At 31.4% G+C, this 19,735-nt stretch overlaps 2 protein-coding genes across 2 annotated transcripts; both read right to left on the bottom strand.

Moving 5' to 3' along the window:
* Nucleotides 1–4,725, bottom strand: LOC117915033 (cellulose synthase-like protein G2). Its single transcript, XM_034830581.1, has 8 exons — nucleotides 3,842–4,725; nucleotides 2,591–2,695; nucleotides 2,243–2,347; nucleotides 1,937–2,149; nucleotides 1,719–1,818; nucleotides 1,388–1,569; nucleotides 932–1,279; nucleotides 1–719 (listed from the first exon to the last, which is right to left on the bottom strand). The coding sequence occupies exons 1-8, from the start codon at nucleotides 4,451–4,453 to the stop codon at nucleotides 171–173; spliced, it is 2,214 nt and encodes a 737-aa protein (XP_034686472.1). The 5' UTR covers nucleotides 4,454–4,725; the 3' UTR covers nucleotides 1–170.
* Nucleotides 4,726–8,380: 3,655 nt separating this feature from the next.
* Nucleotides 8,381–13,023, bottom strand: LOC117915032 (cellulose synthase-like protein G2). Its single transcript, XM_034830580.1, has 8 exons — nucleotides 12,204–13,023; nucleotides 10,955–11,059; nucleotides 10,606–10,710; nucleotides 10,300–10,512; nucleotides 10,082–10,181; nucleotides 9,747–9,928; nucleotides 9,291–9,638; nucleotides 8,381–9,078 (listed from the first exon to the last, which is right to left on the bottom strand). Exons 1-8 carry the CDS (start codon nucleotides 12,813–12,815, stop codon nucleotides 8,530–8,532), a joined length of 2,214 nt encoding a protein of 737 aa, XP_034686471.1. The 5' UTR covers nucleotides 12,816–13,023; the 3' UTR covers nucleotides 8,381–8,529.
* Nucleotides 13,024–19,735: the final 6,712 nt, after the last annotated feature.

The following is a 19,735-nucleotide window of genomic DNA, read 5'->3' as shown; positions in this document are numbered from 1 at the left end:
GGAGAAACATTCTCTTCTAAGTCCATTCTAACAAATTAGAAAGTGTTGCATTTATCGCATGTAACAGCACTATATGTGCCTTTTCCATCAGTACAAATAATGAATCTGCATATTTGCATCAAGGAACTATACTAATGGAAAGGCAGACTGGGTCGAGTTCTGCATATAACTTAATACATTAGAGCAGTGGACCCTAAAGTCAATAAAACCATGGCAAGAACAGTAGATAATAGAGTGATAGAAGGTGGAACGCGACCCTTGTCCTTTCGCAGTATCATCCCTTCAACTATAGGGTAACTCATAATTAGGATGTAAAATGAGAGGACAACTTGTACAAACATTTTGTCCCAATTGCCTGCTGCAATTACTCTAGCAAGACCCACCATGAATGCAGCCATGTTCGAGATGACTAGGATGACCACTGGAGCAAGTATCGCAGTAGAGGTTCGAAAATCAAATTTACCCATTTGGTATAGCTTTTCTTCTTCATTATCCACAACTTTATTTGTGGTTAAGAAACTGGCTTCTCTCATACCAATCTTCTTCATAATAGCATCCATACTTCCATAAAGATGACATGTTACCGACTTTATCATCCAATTCCTTTGTTCATTCATCCATGTCTGGAATGACCCTCCCGTGAATAGCACCTCGTACAAATGTTTAGAAAGAGATGATAGAAAAATGAAAGCAAATATCATGCGAAATGAGTCTGAAACCTGTGGCACAAGACAAGTACTGAACGTTAGAGAATGAAAATCTTCCAAATCTTCCAAGTAAAATCTTATCAATTTATATGAAAAAGGTGATATAAATTAATTACTAACCTACAAATCAATTGTTCTCATTGATTTGCTTGGTGGAGTAAATATAGATGGTCCTGTTTTTGAAAAGAAAACGGAATTGAAAAGAATGCATATTCTATTGTTACCTTAGGGTACAAAGGGATGCCATTAAGTAGACACAGCTGAGGGATGATGCCAAAACACCAGACTGATATAAAATAGAGTGGGAAATAGGCAAGGTAGGCATAACAAAAACTCTCAAGGATAGACATTCTCAATGGCCCATATATGAGCGGCGAGAACTTTGAGATGGCAACATCAAACAACCCAGAGCTCCATCTTGTGCCTTGGACCAACATATCATTCATATTGGTTACGCCACTACCCAAGAACTGTGGCTTGGATGGATTACAATAGACAGAAGTCCATCCTCGACAGTGCATGATGAATCCTGTTAAGTAATCTTCAACAACTGATTGATACAAGAACCCTACCTGCTATCAAATAAAGGAGAGATATCAAAATGGCAATCATGCAATAATTCAGTAAAGAAAATGGTGAGCGAGTGTGAGAAGATAGAATATTTCATTGATTCTACTTGCCTCTTTACCCCACATTGTCTGATTTTCGTAAGAGCAAGAAGCTAAGAGTTGGGTCTCTTGTAGATGTATTGTACTCAAGCTGTTCCCATCCTCGCTCACACTAGGCTTGTAGTTTTGGCCAAGGGATCTGATGAACTCGTTAGAAGGACCAAAAGATTCTCTAAGTTTCAAGATATCAATATCTGCAGAATTTATGAGAAATATCGTACCAGTCAATCATATATTAGTTACCCTTCTTGTATATAGTTCCCCACCCCATCCCCACCACCAACAAAAAGCAAAGAAACAGGGGAAAAGAAGAGCATTCTGTTCAGCAAGAAAATTAAATTACCATCTTGTATGAAACTTCCATAAAAGGCCACTCTCTTTATGTAAAAGCAGGTGCCACACAAGATTGGACCTTGTAGCCCATCCAATCCTTCCAATAATATCTGAATGGTATATATTAAAATATTCGACAATACATTAGTATGAAGTTTTGTTTCACTGCAACTATTGAATGCCTTGGGATATAAGATAAAAGAAAGCGCCAAAACTTCATTTTCATACCGAGAATGCCGACCTTAGTCCACTGTCATAGATATCATTTTTACTAATGTTGTGGAATCTCTGAGGGAATTGCACAAAAGCCAGTGTGGGTGAAATCTTTGGATCAAGATGAAAACACATTGCTTTCTGGGCAGAGGTTGGATCATTGCAATACATGTCACAATCCAATATTAGTATGTAGGGAGAATTGCTTATAATGCCGGAGACCCGGAGCTGCAATAACAGTTTGGTGGGATAAGTCATTTGGTGTATATTTGCATGTATATTTGTGACTGAATGAGAGAGAGGAGAGAAAGGGAGAAATACAAGAACGTTGAGAGCTCCAGCCTTGAAATGATGCGGATGAGAAGGTCTTTTCTCACGAGAAACATAAACAAGCAGAGGCATCTCAACCTGGTCTGCACCAATCACCTGAAAAACATATTTTTTTGCGCCCATAACCAAGCATCAAACCTCAATTATCAAATATCCACTAGTTTAGATATTCTACCCTTATACAAAAGCTTCCGATTTTAAAAATCAAAAACAGAAACGTGCATTCAAACCAATACTAAATCAATTCTTTGTAGTCAGTCACCTCAATAAGATTACTAAAGGCAACTGCCCAGTTCAATTCAAATTAAGGAGCACTGTAAGTAAGACAATCATGAGTACCTCGACGCCTGGAGGATGATCTCTAGGGCTGCTCATGCTTTCATTTCTGATTCCACCCTCTTTACTAGCTGTCCTCAAGCGAGCTTTAAAATTTTCGTATTCGATCTGCACCATGGTAGGTAGATTTCCTAAATGATTTAAGCGTCTTGTTTTTTCGTATGAACATTTTTTGGTTTTTCTAGATGGGATCCTTTTTGGTTTGGCTTAAATGAAAAGCAAAAGCTTTGAGTCAATTTAAAACTTTTTAAAGCATATGCATGATTCTACAAAGCTTCTCACTTCAAAGTTAACTAATATGGAATGTGTGGAGAATAGCTTCTTGATTTTAGCTTTTATTAAATATTGGATATGAATATAGTATATAATTTTAAAGGGGTAATATTGCTAAGTTCTCTCATTCTACCAAATTAAAAGACACTTTGGCAACTTTTGTTAAGCAATAAAAAAATAAATAAAAAATAATAAAATAAAATAAAATAAAATAAATCCTAACTTTCTGTAATGTAATGCCATAAAGACTAAATTATAAGCAATGAACTTTCTGCAATGTAATGCTAAGGTTCAAGACCGATATAAATCGTGAATCAATAACTTTTTCGATTCAATATCTAATCCAATTTTTAAAACATTGATAAAAATTCTTATTTTTAAAAGGTAAAAATGAAAAATGTTTAATAATTTAAAATTTGGGAATTAAAAATATTTTCATTTTCAATTTTATTTTTTTAAATTTAAGATTATAAAATAAATTCCTAACTTTATGTAAGAATTTTTAAATTTTGTATAAAAATTCTTAGGTGGTGTTTGTTTTTTTACTTAATTCTAAATAGAACCTTAATACTTAATAGTGTTAAATATTAGGTTATTTGTTTTTATAGTATTTTATTTCTATTAAGTATTAAAAAGTAAAAAAAATCAATATATTATTTTTTCTATTTAGAAAAAGTTACATATTTTGGCTTTTTTTATTTAGTAAAAGGTTTATAATAAGTCATGAAAAAATAGAAAAACAAACAACCTAAATTTTAAAACTAAATTGCTTTAAGTAAAAAGTCAAAAAAACAAATACCACCTTATTTTAAAAAAAAATTAAAAATGTAATCAAGGACACCTTAAATTATGTTTTAACAACAGCCATAACGATATTGGATTCTTATCTTCATTTGATCTGACCAACAAACCTACAGAAATGGTAGCTAGTGTAGCATCTCCAAAGATGTGTATCAGAGAGGATAAAAAGGTGACACAAACCTGAACTCTGCGCCTCTCTGCCATGAACTCGGTTCCTAGGAACTCAGAACCATCTCCGTCCTCCAGTGACGAAAAATAAGCCTTAGGACACGGGGTTTTGATGCCATGGGTCCTGCAGAAGGGCACCCACGACCTTGCAAACTCCCACGCCTCTTTCATGCCATACAGCGTTAGAGAAGAACCTCCATCATCCGAAACATACACATGAAGCTTCTCCGGGGGATAATCTAATGCCATGGCTGATATTACAGTGTTCATAACCTCCAAAGTGGGTTCCTTCTTTGGATCCACAGTGCATATGAACACGTCAATAGACGGCAGTTGTTTATCTTCTGGTAGTCTTTCTGGGAAGACGGCGCGAGTAACGGGCCTCCAACGATAAGCTTGCTCGAGAAGCCATATAAAGGAGAGAACCAGCTCACCAGCAAAGACCAGAAGCCATGGTATGATAGGCGTGTGTCCTGATATAGTATCAGTGTTTTGGAGGAGAAAAGAAGCTCTGTAGTAGATCAGAGCAATTAAAGCTGTGGAATGAATAAGAGCATGGAATCTGTTGATGATGGCAGATGATTTTTGGACATGGCAAAGATGGCGAGGGAGTGAGCCTTCCATTGCTTCTTTCTTCTTGCTCGAGGACCCGGTCTCTTTAACACATGAGATGCCTCTTCATTTTACAAAAGGAAGAATCTATAATTGACTCTTAGTTTTGGACCAAAATGCTATAAATTCAGATAGAGGATTGATGGTTGTAAGTCAACATCAGACTTCATGGAATAAAGATAGGTTAGCTGACTGGTTGGCTAGAAGACGTGCCTTCACATGGCAGTGAGCAGCCCCGTATTGGACAGTCCTCCAAAGAAGATGATGATCCAATCAAAGGAATTTTTCTGGAACCATCAAGAGAAAATAACATAAAATTCATCTCATTTTTTTTGGCCTCCTTAATCAAATAATATATATATATATATATATATATATATATATATATATATATATATATATATATATATATATATATATATATATATGTGTGTATATTTAAAATATATAAAAATAAAAAATTCTTTTAAATTATAAATATCATAAGGGGAGGTGTAAATAAGTTGGGCTCCATGGATTTTTAAGTAAAAAATAAAGGGAACTGGTATAGTCGTTTTTATATATAATAAAATTTTATATACTTTATATAAAAAATTTAAAGTATTAATTAAAAATAAAAAACAAGAGTAAAATTAAAATTTTAATTTATTTTCTAAATTATAAATGTATTATAATTAAAATTAATTATAATTTTAAAAAATAAAAAGAAATTAGTATAAATTTTAAATTTTAAATAATTAAAAAAGTTAATGAATTTAATAAAGTATCTATATTTAAAGTGGCATTAAATACATGCTAATGATAAATGGATGATTTCAAGACGATGTATTTGGGTGCATTAAATATTCATTATTCATTGCTTTATGGGACGACACGAATGACACTAACCCAAAATTTCAGTTTCAGTACTTGGGTTCACTTGGAACTACCTGGAAAATGGGAAGTTGTGAACATGATTGATGAGACTATGGCCCAGGGTTAGGCTGGACCGGTGTAAATGACCTCCCACCGCAGCATCAACTTCACCATTAATGCATTGGCAGAATTGAGGGTGCACCGTGCACGGACTTGGTCGCTAGTTGCGTCTTCTACTATGGTTTAAATTTGGCATTATCTGAATTACACCACATCCTTGCTCAGCCATGTATTCGGGTTAGGTCCGGATATAGACGTTAATGGCGGTGGCTTCTTCCATTTGTTTTTGCTTGTTGCGTGTTTGAATGATCTTCTTAGTTCAAGAGTTTCTTCAAAAAATAGTTTTGGAGTTTTTGAAGACGGTATTTGCTTCACGGTATAAAACAAAATTCTATTTAATTTGAGAATGATGGTAATCTAGGTGGAATGGATCAGAATGAGGCTTACTTGGAGCACCTAAAGAGGAAAGCATTTTTAAGAAACAGTAAAGCTGAAGTTATTTTTCGTGAATGAAAATTAAAATTATTTTAAAAAAAAGCAGGATTCTGAGACATGGTATATAGCAGCTATCCTCGTAGTTGTCATGTTTTTCCTCGAAAAAAGTGAGTTTTTATATACTCGTATGTAAAATTAATTATAAAATAAAAATTCTTTAAAAAAAAATTTAAGTTTCGTACACCCATTCAAAAATAATACTTATATCAAATATGTTATCTTTAATTAAAAAATATATAAAATATTAATTATTTTTAAATAATTATTTTAAATTTGTATTTTATAAACTTAAATTATGGTTTTTTTTTTATATGAGTGTATGAAAACACAATTTTCTCTTATTTTCCTCTCAAGAGGGGTTTGCAAAATCAGAAGTAGAATTGTTTCTCGAAGAGTATTATTTTACATAATGAAAATAAAAGCAATGAAATAAATTTTGAAATTATTTTCTGATATTAAAAACCAAACTCATTTTGTCGGTGCATAATTTTCTTTGATTTCCTTCATCGTATTTTCAATGACCAAACATTAGGAATTGCAACGGGTCGGGTTCGGGACGAGTCGCTTCCATCACAACCCCGCTTCGTTTATTAAAAACAATTCTCATCTCTGCCTCATTTAGCTTTTTTTTTTTTAATTTTTTTTAAAATTTTTAATTATATTAAAATAAATATATTTTATAAATAATGAAATTATTATATTTTTTATAACTTATTTTATTAAAAAAATTTATTATTATCAAAATTTTAAATTAAATTAAATTTTAAAATTAATTTTATATGTAAACGGGACGAGGCGGGGCGGGATGGGGTAATACTCGAATCCGCCTCGGGTTTAAAAAAAAAAATCTCATACCAGTCCCAAACTTATTTATTAAATTTAAACCCCATCCCATTAGGGACGGGGAGGGACGGGTATCCGAAAAAACCCGCCTTGTTGCCATCCCTACCAAACATGATAAAACTTGAGCCTAATCATTTGTTTGGCAGCCACACATATTCCATCACATGAAGCAATTATATGGATTTATAGAAGACTTTAGGCAAATAATTTTATGAAGAGGAATTTCATGTAAAGGAATAACAAGAAAGAACGGGGGGTAAGAATGATAATGAATTTGTTTTAAAATAAATTATAGGCTAAGAGGCCGGTAGAGTGTTGTGACCTCGAGGACCATGATTGGGGTGTAAGCAAAATATAAAAAAATAAAAAATGATAAATTAATCTCAACCAATCAAAATTGATTATAATGGTTCGGTTTTCAATATATATATAAAAAAAAAGGATTGATTCAATTTTAAAATTTTAAAAATCAACCTTGTTAGTTTAGTTTTTTATTTTCTTGTCTCTCAACCGATAAAAACTAAACAAAACCTATATTTTAAAATTTATATATAATTGTTGATATTTGATAAAAAAAATTATATTAAATTCTATTAAAGTGATTTATATTATGATCAAATTAATTATAAATGTATTCAATATATTTTTAACAGCAAATCCAAATTGATTTTAATTAATCTTAAAAACAAATTAAACTTAAGGTCTAATATAAACTCAAATTAATAGGTTTTTGGTTCAAAATAAACACAAATCTATAGCTAACTCAAAACTAAAAATGATCATGAAGTGAGGTCAAAATTGATTCACAAAAACCAAATCAAACCAATCTCCTCAAAACATTTACCAAACTAGTTATTTGCAACCACATAATCATCGAGGTGTTATATATAATTAAAATCATAGTTGATGACCATGACTTTAAAAATATCCTTAAAATCATAACCATCCTTTGTGGTTTTATATGTTTTAAGGATATGTTGCAAAATCACAATTGATGATTTTAATTTTAATGATATGTTGTAAAACTATAATTGGTAACTATGACTTTAAGGATATTTTTTATTACGATTTTAAGGATACGTTGTAAAACTACATCTGCGAATCACAATTTTAGGTGCAACTATGCACACATTATTTAAAAACAGAAAAGGAAGAAAAAAAAAAGGATAGAATTTTTTAAAACTTTGACTTTTGTATCACAAACTATAACCATACATTTCAAGGTAATAAAAATAAAACAATTAATACACATTTTTGTTTTTACTGTGTTACAATAAAATAAACTATTAAAGTGATAAAAAATATTTTGAGAAAATAAATTTGGAATCTATGGTACAAATAAACCCTTTAAAAAAACAAATAAAGTAACTAGTACTTGATTGAAAAAAAAAATATATATATCTATATATATATATATATATATATATATATATATATATATATATATTTCTAAGAAAAATACTTTCATGATTGATTTCTAAGCTCACAAACCCTAAAAATCAATTTATTGCTTTAGAAACTCAAAAATTCCAAAACCTCAAAAATTGATAAATAATTTAAAAACCAACACAAATGAAATGGGAGATGTTGAAGTTGGGTTTTGGTGCCCAAGCGATTTGATACAACTCAACCCAACAAAATGAGAAATGGGAGAAACAGTTTTTGGGAGAAACATTCTCTTCTAAGTCCATTCTAACAAATTAGAAAGTGTTGCATTTATCGCATGTAACAGCACTATATGTGCTTTTTCCATCAGTACAAATAATGAATCTGCATATTTGCATCAAGGAACAATACTAATGGAAATGCAGACTGGGTCGAGCTCTGCATATAACTTAATACATTAGAGCAGTGGACCCTAAAGTCAATGAAACCATGGCAAGAACAGTAGATAATAGAGTGATAGAAGGTGGAACGCGACCCTTGTCCTTTCGCAGTATCATCCCTTCAACTATAGGGTAACTCATAATTAGGATGTAAAATGAGAGGACAACTTGTACAAACATTTTGTCCCAATTGCCTGCTGCAATTACTCTAGCAAGACCCACCATGAATGCAGCCATGTTCGAGATGACTAGGATGACCACTGGAGCAAGTATCGCAGTAGAGGTTCGAAAATCAAATTTACCCATTTGGTATAGCTTTTCTTGTTCATCATCCACAGCTTTATTTGTGGTTAAGAAACTGGCTTCTCTCATACCAATCTTCTTCATAATAGCATCCATACTTCCATAAAGATGACATGTTACCGACTTTATCATCCAATTCCTTTGTTCATTCATCCATGTCTGGAATGATCCTCCCGTGAATAGCACCTCGTACAAATGTTTAGAAAGAGATGATACAAAAATGAAAGCAAATATCATGAAAAATGAGTCTGAAACCTGTGGCACAAGACAAGTACTGAACGTTAGAGAATAAAAATCTTTCAAATCTTCCAAGTAAAATCTTATCAATTTATATGAAAAAGATGATATAAATTAATTACTAACCTACAAATCAATTGTTCTCATTGATTTGCATGGTGGAGTAAATATAGATGGTCCTGTTTTTGAAAAGAAAACGGAATTGAAAAGAATGCATATTCTATTGTTACCTTAGGGTACAAAGGGATGCCATTAAGTAGACACAGCTGAGGGATGATGCCAAAACACCAGACTGATATAAAATAGAGTGGGAAATAGGCAAAGTAGGCATAACAAAAACTCTCGAGGATAGACATTCTCAATGGCCCATATATGAGCGGCGAGAACTTTGAGATGGCAACATCAAACAACCCAGAGCTCCATCTTGTGCCTTGGACCAACAAATCATTCATATTAGTGACGCCACTACCCAAGAACTGTGGCTTGGATGGATTACAATAGACAGAAGTCCATCCTCGACAGTGCATGGTGAATGCTGTTAAATAATCTTCAACAACAGATTGATACAAGAACCCTACCTGCTATCAAATAAAGGAGAGATATCAAAATGGCAATCATGCAATAATTCAGTAAAGAAAATGGTGAGCGAGTGTGAGAAGATAGAATATTTCATTGATTCTACTTGCCTCTTTACCCCACTTTGTCTGATTTTCGTAAGAGCAAGAAGCTAAGATTTGGGTCTCTTGTAGCTGTATTGTACTCAAGCTGTTCCCATCCTCGCTCACACTAGGCTTGTAGTTTTGGCCAAGGGATCTGATGAACTCGTTAGAAGGACCAAAAGATTCTCTAAATTTCAAGATATCAATATCTGCAGAATTTATGTGAAATATCGTACCAGTCAATCATATATTAGTTAACCTTCTTGTATATAGTTCACCACCCCCCCCATCCCCACCACCAACAAAAAGCAAAGAAACAGGGGAAAAGAAGAGCATTCTCTTCAGCAAGAAAATTAAATTACCATCTTGTATGAAACTTCCATAAACGGCCACCCTCTTTATGTAAAAGCAGGTGCCAGCCAAGACTGGACCTTGTAGCCCATCAAAGCCTTCCAATAATATCTGAATGGTATATATTAAAATATTCGACAATACATTAGTATGAAGTTTTGTTTCACTGCAACTATTGAATGCCTTGGGATATAAGATAAAAGAAAGCGCCAAAACTTCATTTTCATACCGAGAATATTGACCTTAGCCCACTGTCATAGATATCATTTTTACTAATGTTGTGGAATCTCTGAGGGAATTGCACAAAAGCCAGTGTGGGTGAGATCTTTGGATCAAGATGAAAACACATTGCTTTCTGGGCAGAGGTTGGATCATTGCAATACATGTCACAATCCAATATTAGTATGTAGGGAGAATTGCTTATAATGCCGGAGACCCGGAGCTGCAATAACAGTTTGGTGGGATAAGTCATTTGGTGTATATTTGCATGTATATTTGTGACTGAATGAGAGAGAGGAGAGAGAGGGAGAAATACAAGAACGTTGAGAGCTCCAGCCTTGAAATGATGCTGATGAGAAGGTCTTTTCTCACGAGAAACATAAACAAGCAGAGGCATCTCAACCTGGTCTGCACCAATCACCTGAAAAACATATTTTTTTGCACCCATAACCAAGCCATCAAACCTCAATTATCAAATATTCACTAGTTTAGATATTCTACCCTTACACAAAAGCTTCCGATTTTAAAAATCAAAAACAGACACGTGCATTCAAACCAATACTAAATCAATTCTTTGTAGTGAGTCACCTCAATAAGATTACTAAAGGCAACTGCCCAGTTCAATTCAAATTAAGGAGCACTGTAAGTAAGACAATCAGGAGCACCTCGACGCCTGCAGGATGATCGCTAGGGCTGCTCATGCTTTCATTTCTGATTCCACCCTCTTTACTAGCTGTCCTCAAGCGAGCTTTAAACTTTTCGTATTCGATCTGCACCATGGTAGGTAGATTTCGTAAATGATTTAAGTATCTTGTGTTTTCGTATGAACATTTTTATGAGAAAAGCTTTTTGATGTACGAAATTGTGTAATGATAAACTAAAAAGCTCAGTAAGATAATAATAATAATTATTATTCTTGGTTTTTCTAGATGGGATCCTTTTTGGTTTGGCTTAAATGAAAAGCAAAAGCTTTGAGTCAATTTAGATGTGGAATGTGTGGAGAATAGCTTCTTGTTTTTAGCTTTTATTAAAAATTGGATATGAATATAGTGTATAATTTTAAAGGGGTAATATTGCTAAGTTCTATCATTCTACCAAATTAAGACACTTTGGCAACTTTTGTTAAGCAATAAAAAAATAAAATCAAAAATCTAACTTAAGTCCTTCTAACTTTGATAGCCAGGGATACACTCAAGTCCAAAAAGTTCAAAGAAAATCTAAATTTCTGTAATGTAATGCCATAAAGACTAAATTACAAGCAATGCAATCATCTCTACAGCTTCTTATTCCTTGGCAATGAACTTAAGCATCAAATCGCCACTACCAAGAATGCAAGGGTAGTCTCATTTTTCAAGGCATAGAAGATCTAGGGTACTCTAAATTGGAAGGTACGTACCCCAATTAATTAGTGTAAGTTTGAAAATATTTTTAAAATTTTTTTGTTTAAAATATATAAATCTTAGCGGAAAAGATAGGAATTGGTACAATTAATTAATGTATATTTGGATTTATATTTAAATTTTTTTTTAAAAAAAATGAAAATATTATGGAAATGTAGAAATTCAATGCATGCATCATATACTTGAAAATACTTTTTGAATTTTTTAAAATTTTAAAAAATAAAAATATTTTCGCTTTTAAACAAATTTTTAAAATATAAAATACTGGAGTGAGCCGGTCAACAATATTTTGACCAACATCAACCGGCAGCCTCTTCGGTTATTTTGACCAAAAACAGGCCCCTTCATTTTTAGCCCAATGAGCTTTGACTGCAGCCCAATAACATACTACAGACAAGCCCAACAATATTGGATTCTTATCTTCTTTTGATCTGACCAACAAACCTACTGATATGGTAGCTACTGTAGCATCTCCAAAGATGTGTATCAGAGAGAATAAGACGGTGACACTAACCTGAACTCTCCGCCTCTCTGCCATGAACTCGGTTCCTAGGAACTCAGAACCATCTCCGTCCTCCAGTGACGAAAAATAAGCCTTAGGACACGGGGTTTTGATACCATGGGTCCTGCAGAAGGGCACCCACGACCTTGCAAACTCCCACGCCTCTTTCATGCCATACAGCGTTAGAGAAGAACCTCCATCATCCGAAACATACACATGAAGCTTCTCCGGGGGATAATCTAATGCCATGGCTGATATTACAGTGTTCATAACCTCCAAAGTAGGTTCCTTCTTTGGATCCACAGTGCATATGAACACGTCAATAGACGGCAGTTGTTTATCTTCTGGTAGTCTTTCTGGGAAGACGGCGCGAGTAACGGGCCTCCAACGAAAAGCTTGGTCGAGAAGCCATATAAAGGAGAGAACCAGCTCACCAGCAAAAACCAGAAGCCATGGTATGATAGGCGTATATCCTGATCTAGTATCATTGTTTTGGAGGAGAAAAGAAGCTCTGTAGTAGATCAGAGCAATTAAAGCTGTGGAATGAATAAGAGCATGGAATCTGTTGATGATGGCAGATGATTTTTGGACATGGCAAAGATGGCGAGGGAGTGAGCCTTCCATTGCTTCTTTCTTCTAGCTCGAGGACCGGTCTCTTCAACAGATGAGATGCCTCTTCATTTTACAAAAGGAAGAATCTATAATAGACTTTTAGTTGCGGACCAAAATGCTATAAATTCAGATAGAGGATTGATGGTTGTAAGTCAACATCAGACTTCATGAAATAAAGATAGGAGAGCTGACTGATTGACTAGAGGACATGCCTGCACATGGCAGTGACCAGCCCTCTATTGGACAGTCCTCCAAAGAAGATGATCCAATCAAAGGAATTTTTCTGGAACCATCAAGAGAAAATAACATAAACTTCATCTCATTTTTTGGCCTCGTTAATCAAATAAAATTATATATTTCTGAATAAGTTGAATTTTAACTTTTATACGCAGACATTCAATGAATTTTTATCAGAGAGTTGAAACCCGGTGCTAGACCAATTGCCTGCACGGAACATGATGACGTTGCTGTATGTGCTGCAGATAGTCGTCTAACAGCATTTAAATCTTTTGCAGTGTCTCTAAGATTTTGGATTAAGGTATTATCTATCGCTTTGAATATTTGTGATATGACGCAGCCCACCATCATTAATTGTCAGACAGAAATGGAGGCTTTTTATCTTTTCCAGTTCTGCATCATTAATACTTGAAATCACCACGTATTTTCCTCCCTGCAATTAACTTTGGGCCTTTCAATTATGTCTGTTTGTCTGTGTCATGTCTTTTCCATTTGTCCTTGAATGGAACCAACAACTTCACATGCCTAAAAATGGAGGAGATTGTACTACAAAATAATGGCCCAAGAAGACTGTGTCCTTATAGTCGTCGTCACATGCCCGCAATATGCTGCTTTCCGCCATTTTAAATGGCCCCGCCACTGACGCAACGTTGACTGTTCTTTTGTCGTTGCCTCGAGGACCATGATTGGGGTGTAAGCAAAATAAAAATAAAAATAAAAAAATGATAAATTAATCTCAATCAAATTATAATGGTTCCATTTTTAAAAACCGGTCCTCAAATCGTCAACCAGACCTTGGTCCAGTTGAGCTTTGGACCGGGACTAAACCAGATGAACCAATGGTTGAACCACCGAAACAAACATAACCAGTTTGTTTCAACAAATTTTCAACACTGGGTTTTTAAAATTTTTTGGGCATAGAAGGCCCAGCAGCCCAACACCTTTCCTTACTTATCCTCCCAAGGCCATCGAACAGTTGTGAGGCCCAATAGACAGCTGTGATACAACGAGCTGAATGAAGCTTGTAAACTCATTTTAGCTGATTTTAAAAAATTCAACTATTTAAGCATGCACAGCTTACAGGGCAAGGGCTTGAACCTTTGATCCTTCAAGTTCAACATGATTGCACCAACCAGAAACTGATCAGTTTGTGTTGAGAATTGTCAAAAAGATAATAAAATCATCTCAATAAATAAATAAATAAATAAATATATATATATATATATATATATAGTGACATAATACTCGTCCATTTTCAATAGGTTCACATTTAAATATTATATATGTTTTATTTAATAAAATGTAAAATACTAATATATTTATATAAAAGATGAAATAATAAATATTATTGATTTTAAATTTTATTTATATTTATATATTTTTAATTTTAATAAAATATATATTATATATTTATGACGTCATTGGTTTGACCGCGGTTCAACTACTAGTCCGATCACTAAACCGTGAATCGATACATTTTCCAATTCATTGACCAGTCCAATTTTGAAAATATTGGTATTTTGCATGTATTAATATGTGTATTATACATAAAGAAATTTTTTACCTCTTACCTCAGCTCATGAATTAAGGAATTTTAAAAAATATTTTTATAAATCATATAACTCAAATCCATGATAATTTCCTTGAAAAATTAAAAGACATTTTAACCTATCCTTTTAGAACTAAAAGACAAATTTATATTTCTTTTAAAACCATATTATTCCAAATGAATGGGCCAATGGTACCAACTTACCATCATGCATATATAAAACATAATAAATAACCTTTAATTCCTCAACAAAAACCAAAATGGGAAATATCCTATCCCAAATGAATTTTTTGAATATTTCAATAAGTATAGTCTTTCAAATATATGATCTTAAACATACTAGAAATGAATTATTTTATCTTATTGGTGAAACAAAAACAATATCCATTTGGAGAAGTTAACCTTTAAAACATATGATACTTCAAAAAATTATTACAACCCTTGAAGAAGAAAGTTTTATAGTTGACCGTAGAATCACCGAAACAATTTTCTTATCTCAACAATGATGCAAGCTTTTGAAACAATCTTGATGATGAAAGCTATCAAAACTTCCAAAATGCAATGGAATCATGATTAAAAAAAAAAAAACCGAGACTCTATAGTAATAACTACAAACTCAACTATAAAATCTAAAGTACAAGTAAAAAATCTATCAGATTAAAATGGTCTTATTAAAAGGCAATCTTATCAACAAGAATACATAGAAACATTAAGGAAAAGATAAAGATGAAAGAAAGAAAAGGCAAGATTAAGGGAAGATAAAACAAAAAGACAAAATCACTATACACATAAATATTTGTACTATGCAATAAATGTATTTACTATTTACATAAATGCATGCTTCTAGACAAAATATAAAGTATAAGTAAAAGATCTATCATATTAAAATGGTTTTGTTAAAAGGTAATCACATCAACAAGAATACAACAAGAAGGAAAAAATAAAGATGAAAGGAAGAAAAGATGAGATGGGGAAAAGGAAAAACAAAAATGCAAAAATCACTATGCACATAAATATTTATACTATACACATAAATACATTTACTATTTACATAAATGCATGTATTGGTTGACCCTATCACTTACCTTTCCCCTACCACAAAAAGCTTGTGAAACCTATTATTCTTGTCTACCATAGCTTATTTATTCTTTAGCTATGTAACTAACTTAGTATATAAAAAGTAAAGAGTGAAACAAAGAAAATTTTCCTCTCCAAAACTATTTTACAACTAAATAATTTTGATGCCCATTATTTACCTTTTTGAGGCAAAACTAGCTAGGTTTTTGTCTCCCAAATATTTTGTTGCTAAAAATTATAGTTCCATCACAAATAATTTGATCTCATTTCACATACAAGTGAAATTTTAGACAAATTTTTGTGACGAACTAAACTTTTGTCTCCCAAAACGATCATTGGAAACAAAATTATATTCATGGCCAAAACAATTTATGGTAGAAGGTGAAATTTCTTGTAGTGAGATTGAACGGTTGACAAATACTTTATTTGTTTTTTCTTAAGTAATTCCTCATTGGCTTGAGGCTATTAAATTGGAATTGGAAACTTATAACTCATTACAGGAATTAATGAAAGGCAAAATTCAGAAAGACGAAGCCATTAGACCAAGGAAGCTAGTTGAAGGAATCATTCTATTCAAAGATCAAGTTTTAATGTTTGAACAATTTGAAGCTTGTCCATGATATTATACAAGAATTCCACAGAAGTACTCATGAAGGTTTCATCAAGACTTTTAAGTAGATTCAAACTAATTTTTATTAGAAGGACATGGGAAAGAACATTAAAGAATCCATTCGTAGATGTGATGTTTGCCAACGTTATAAAATAGAGCACACAAAACTAATTGGTTTATTACAACTACTACCAATTCCACTCAAAATTTGGGAAGATATTTCCATGAACTTTGTCAAGGGTTGCCTACCTCAAGTGGTGGCAAGTCAACAATATTTGTTGTTGTTGATAGATTGTCTAAGTGTGCATATTTTATTCCACTTTCTCATCCATATACGGTTGTTGGAGTAGCAAGGATCTTCTTTGAGCATGTTTTTAAGCTTCATGGGCTTCCAAGGTCAATTGTATGTGATAAGGATCCTACTTTCATTAGTACACTTCAGAGGGAACTATTGCATTTGAGTGGTACGTCTTTTAACTTTAATTCTAGCTATCACCCTCCGACGTATGGTCAAATTGAGGTGGTAAATAGAACTTTGGAGATGTACTTAAGATGCATGTTTTACAAGTGTTAGGCCAAATGAGTAGTTGGAGTGGCTACTCTGAGTTTTGTTACCACACCAATTAGCATTCAATAGTGCAAGAGACTCCTATAGCCCCACATTTTTCATGTACGCCCCCTCACTCAACAACAAAACTTGCTTTTAATTGTGAAATTCTGATTTTTTTTTTTTTTTAAGTTAAAGTCACCATTTATTTTTGTTTATTTGTAAAGAAAAGACAAAATAAGAAATAAAACCTTAAGTGATTTTTTTTTTTTTTTAAGGAGAAGACAAATCTATGAAAATTGAATCTGAATTCAAGTGTTAGGCTACTTATCAGAAAGGTATATATAGAGTAGTACCCCTCTAAGCCTTAAAAAAATGTCTTTATTAAATGGGTGGAGAGGACTATAATAATTGATCAATAAATGATGGATACCACAAAAGAATAGTATAAGGGTACATCAAAGCAATGGTAAGAGCAAATTACAAAATATATACATATACAAAATTAATATGTGAGAAATAAGCAAAAGAATGCTTATTGTTTCAAATATCTCGTTATAATTTCAAAAACAATTCCAAAGAATTTATTTATACTAACAATAATCTTAAATTTCTCTTTTCAATTTATTTATTCACAAGCTTTTAATTTATTTACAAAAGCTCTGATTTTTATTCACATTCAAATTTATTTATAGAATAAGAAAGTCTTATTGAATGTAATTTCACTAAAAAGTTCAATTTAATTTTATTTACAAAAGAAAACTTTTTATTTATTTTTTTTTCATAAAATAATGAAATTTTATAAATTTATTTTCAACAAATATTTCAAATAAAATTATTTTTAAAAAATATATTTTTACAAATTTGTTTACAAAAGAATTTCAATTTGTTTACAAAAGAAGTGACCTTATTATTATTCTATTGAAAATTAGATTTTCATAATTTTAAAAAGGATATCAATTTAATTATTGTTTTAAAAAAAGATTTTACAAAGAAAAAATCTTCACTAGTTTAATCACAAAAAGAATATTTCAATTCAATTTTATTAGGAGGACGTTTTTTTTTTTTACAACTTTTATTTGCAAAAATATTTCTAATTCAAATTTTATTAAGAGGAGACTTTTTATTTTTTTTTACCAATTTATTCAGAAAAGGAATTTTACAAATTTATTTCAAGTCCAATTTTATTAAGAAAGAAGTTTTAGATTTTATATTAAAAAAATTGTCTATCCTTTTTTTTTAAAAAAAAAAAAAAAAAAAAAGGTCTTTCAATTCAATTTTTATTGAAAATGTTTTTGCACCTTTTATTTATAAAAATTTATTTCCAAATCAAATTCTATTATTTAAAAAGAGATTTTTATTTGAAAAGAAATATTTTAGCATTTTTACAATTCTAGTGAAAAATACTTTATTGTTAGAAAATATGAGAATTTATCAGATTATGAGAACTTGTGGATGATTATCCATATTAATGTATATCTCTTTGTGACTCCTTATAAAAAGGAGATACCTCTAATGAAAATTTATTATATTCTCTTCATACATTCTAATTTCTCTTTTTTGTTTTCTTCTCCTTTTACTTTATAATTTTACAACACGTTATTAGCACGACTAGTCTCTACAAAAGAAATATAAAGATTTTTCTCTATTCAGAGAAATAGAAATATTATTCTCTCTTCTTTCTCACAAAAAGGTATGTGATAAACTTATATTATGATTTTTTATTTTATTACCCTTTGATCTATATTTTCATTTATTTTATTTGAATACATAAATATGTATAATCTTTATAACCAGAAGTTATGAGGTAAATTATAAATTATGGGGTAAACTCATAACCAAAAGTTATCAAAAATATATGCAATTCCTATAACTAGAAGTTATGGGGAAAAATTACAGAATTACAGATACATGACCAAAAGTTATGTATATGATCCTTAATTATTTATTTTAATTATACGGTATAATTGGATGTTATACCAAACAATATTATATAGTCAAAAGCTATAAAATAAATAAATAAATAAATGTTCATACCCTGAAGCTATGTACAAATTTACATAATGAAAGTTTATAGTTTGAAGCTATGCACAAATCTACACAATGAATAGTTCATAGCTTAAAGTTGTGCACAAATTTATATAAAAACAGTTCATAACATGAAGCTATGTACAAATTTAAATATTTCTTATTCTTACAAAATAATCATGGCCTCAAGCTATGAAAGATATTAATTTTTATTTTTTTTGAATTTATTTTAATTATATTGTGTAACTAGAAGTTATACATAAATAGTCCATACACTGAAGCTATGTACAAATTTGAATATTTTCTTGTTTTGACAAAATAATCATAACTCAAAGTTATGAAAAATATTGGCTTTTAATTTTTATTTCGTACTCACTTATTTTTCACAACAAGAATTATCGAACACAATTTTTATTAACAATTGTTTCATAGTCAGAAGCTATTCATACAATTTCTAATTATCTTGTATAACCAAAAGTTATACAAAACAATATTGTCAATGAACAAACTATGTACCTAGAAGATACATAATTTTTAAAATTTTGTTATATAACTAGAAGTTATATAAATATTATTATTCATAACCCGAAGTTATGAAAATAAGAAAATTAATATTTTTTGTGTTAATCAAAGGTTGTGCCAAAGTTGTTAATATGTACTTTCTTATAGCTAAAAGCTATAAAGAACAAAATTGTTAACTAACAATTTTGTACAACTTTATGAAATTTATATAACCAAAAGTTTTAATGGAATATATTATAGCTTGAAACTATAATAATAAGAATATAGATAATATTTACATATTATCAAAAGATTAATATTATGTATATCAAGTCATACAAATAGGTAAGTGTTTGACAGTTTTTATGAACTTCTATTATTAT

Source organism: Vitis riparia, chromosome 5 (genome assembly GCF_004353265.1).
Source record: "Vitis riparia cultivar Riparia Gloire de Montpellier isolate 1030 chromosome 5, EGFV_Vit.rip_1.0, whole genome shotgun sequence".
In the NCBI taxonomy this organism is placed as follows: Eukaryota; Viridiplantae; Streptophyta; class Magnoliopsida; order Vitales; family Vitaceae; genus Vitis; species Vitis riparia.
Note: the sequence above shows the minus strand (reverse complement) of the source record. Positions and strands in the feature narration are given on the sequence as shown.

Coding starts and splice junctions, on each gene's coding strand:
- LOC117915033 (XM_034830581.1), bottom strand. CDS start 4,453: ATGGAAGGCTCACTCCCTCGCCATCTTTGCCATGTCCAAAAATCATCT. Junction 2,696..3,841: donor CAGAGAGGCGCAGAGTTCAG/GTTTGTGTCACC, acceptor ACCATGGTGCAG/ATCGAATACGAAAATTTTAA. Junction 1,570..1,718: donor TGGAAGTTTCATACAAGATG/GTAATTTAATTT, acceptor TAAATTCTGCAG/ATATTGATATCTTGAAACTT.
- LOC117915032 (XM_034830580.1), bottom strand. CDS start 12,815: ATGGAAGGCTCACTCCCTCGCCATCTTTGCCATGTCCAAAAATCATCT. Junction 11,060..12,203: donor CAGAGAGGCGGAGAGTTCAG/GTTAGTGTCACC, acceptor ACCATGGTGCAG/ATCGAATACGAAAAGTTTAA. Junction 10,513..10,605: donor CTGGAGCTCTCAACGTTCTT/GTATTTCTCCCT, acceptor CTGTTATTGCAG/CTCCGGGTCTCCGGCATTAT.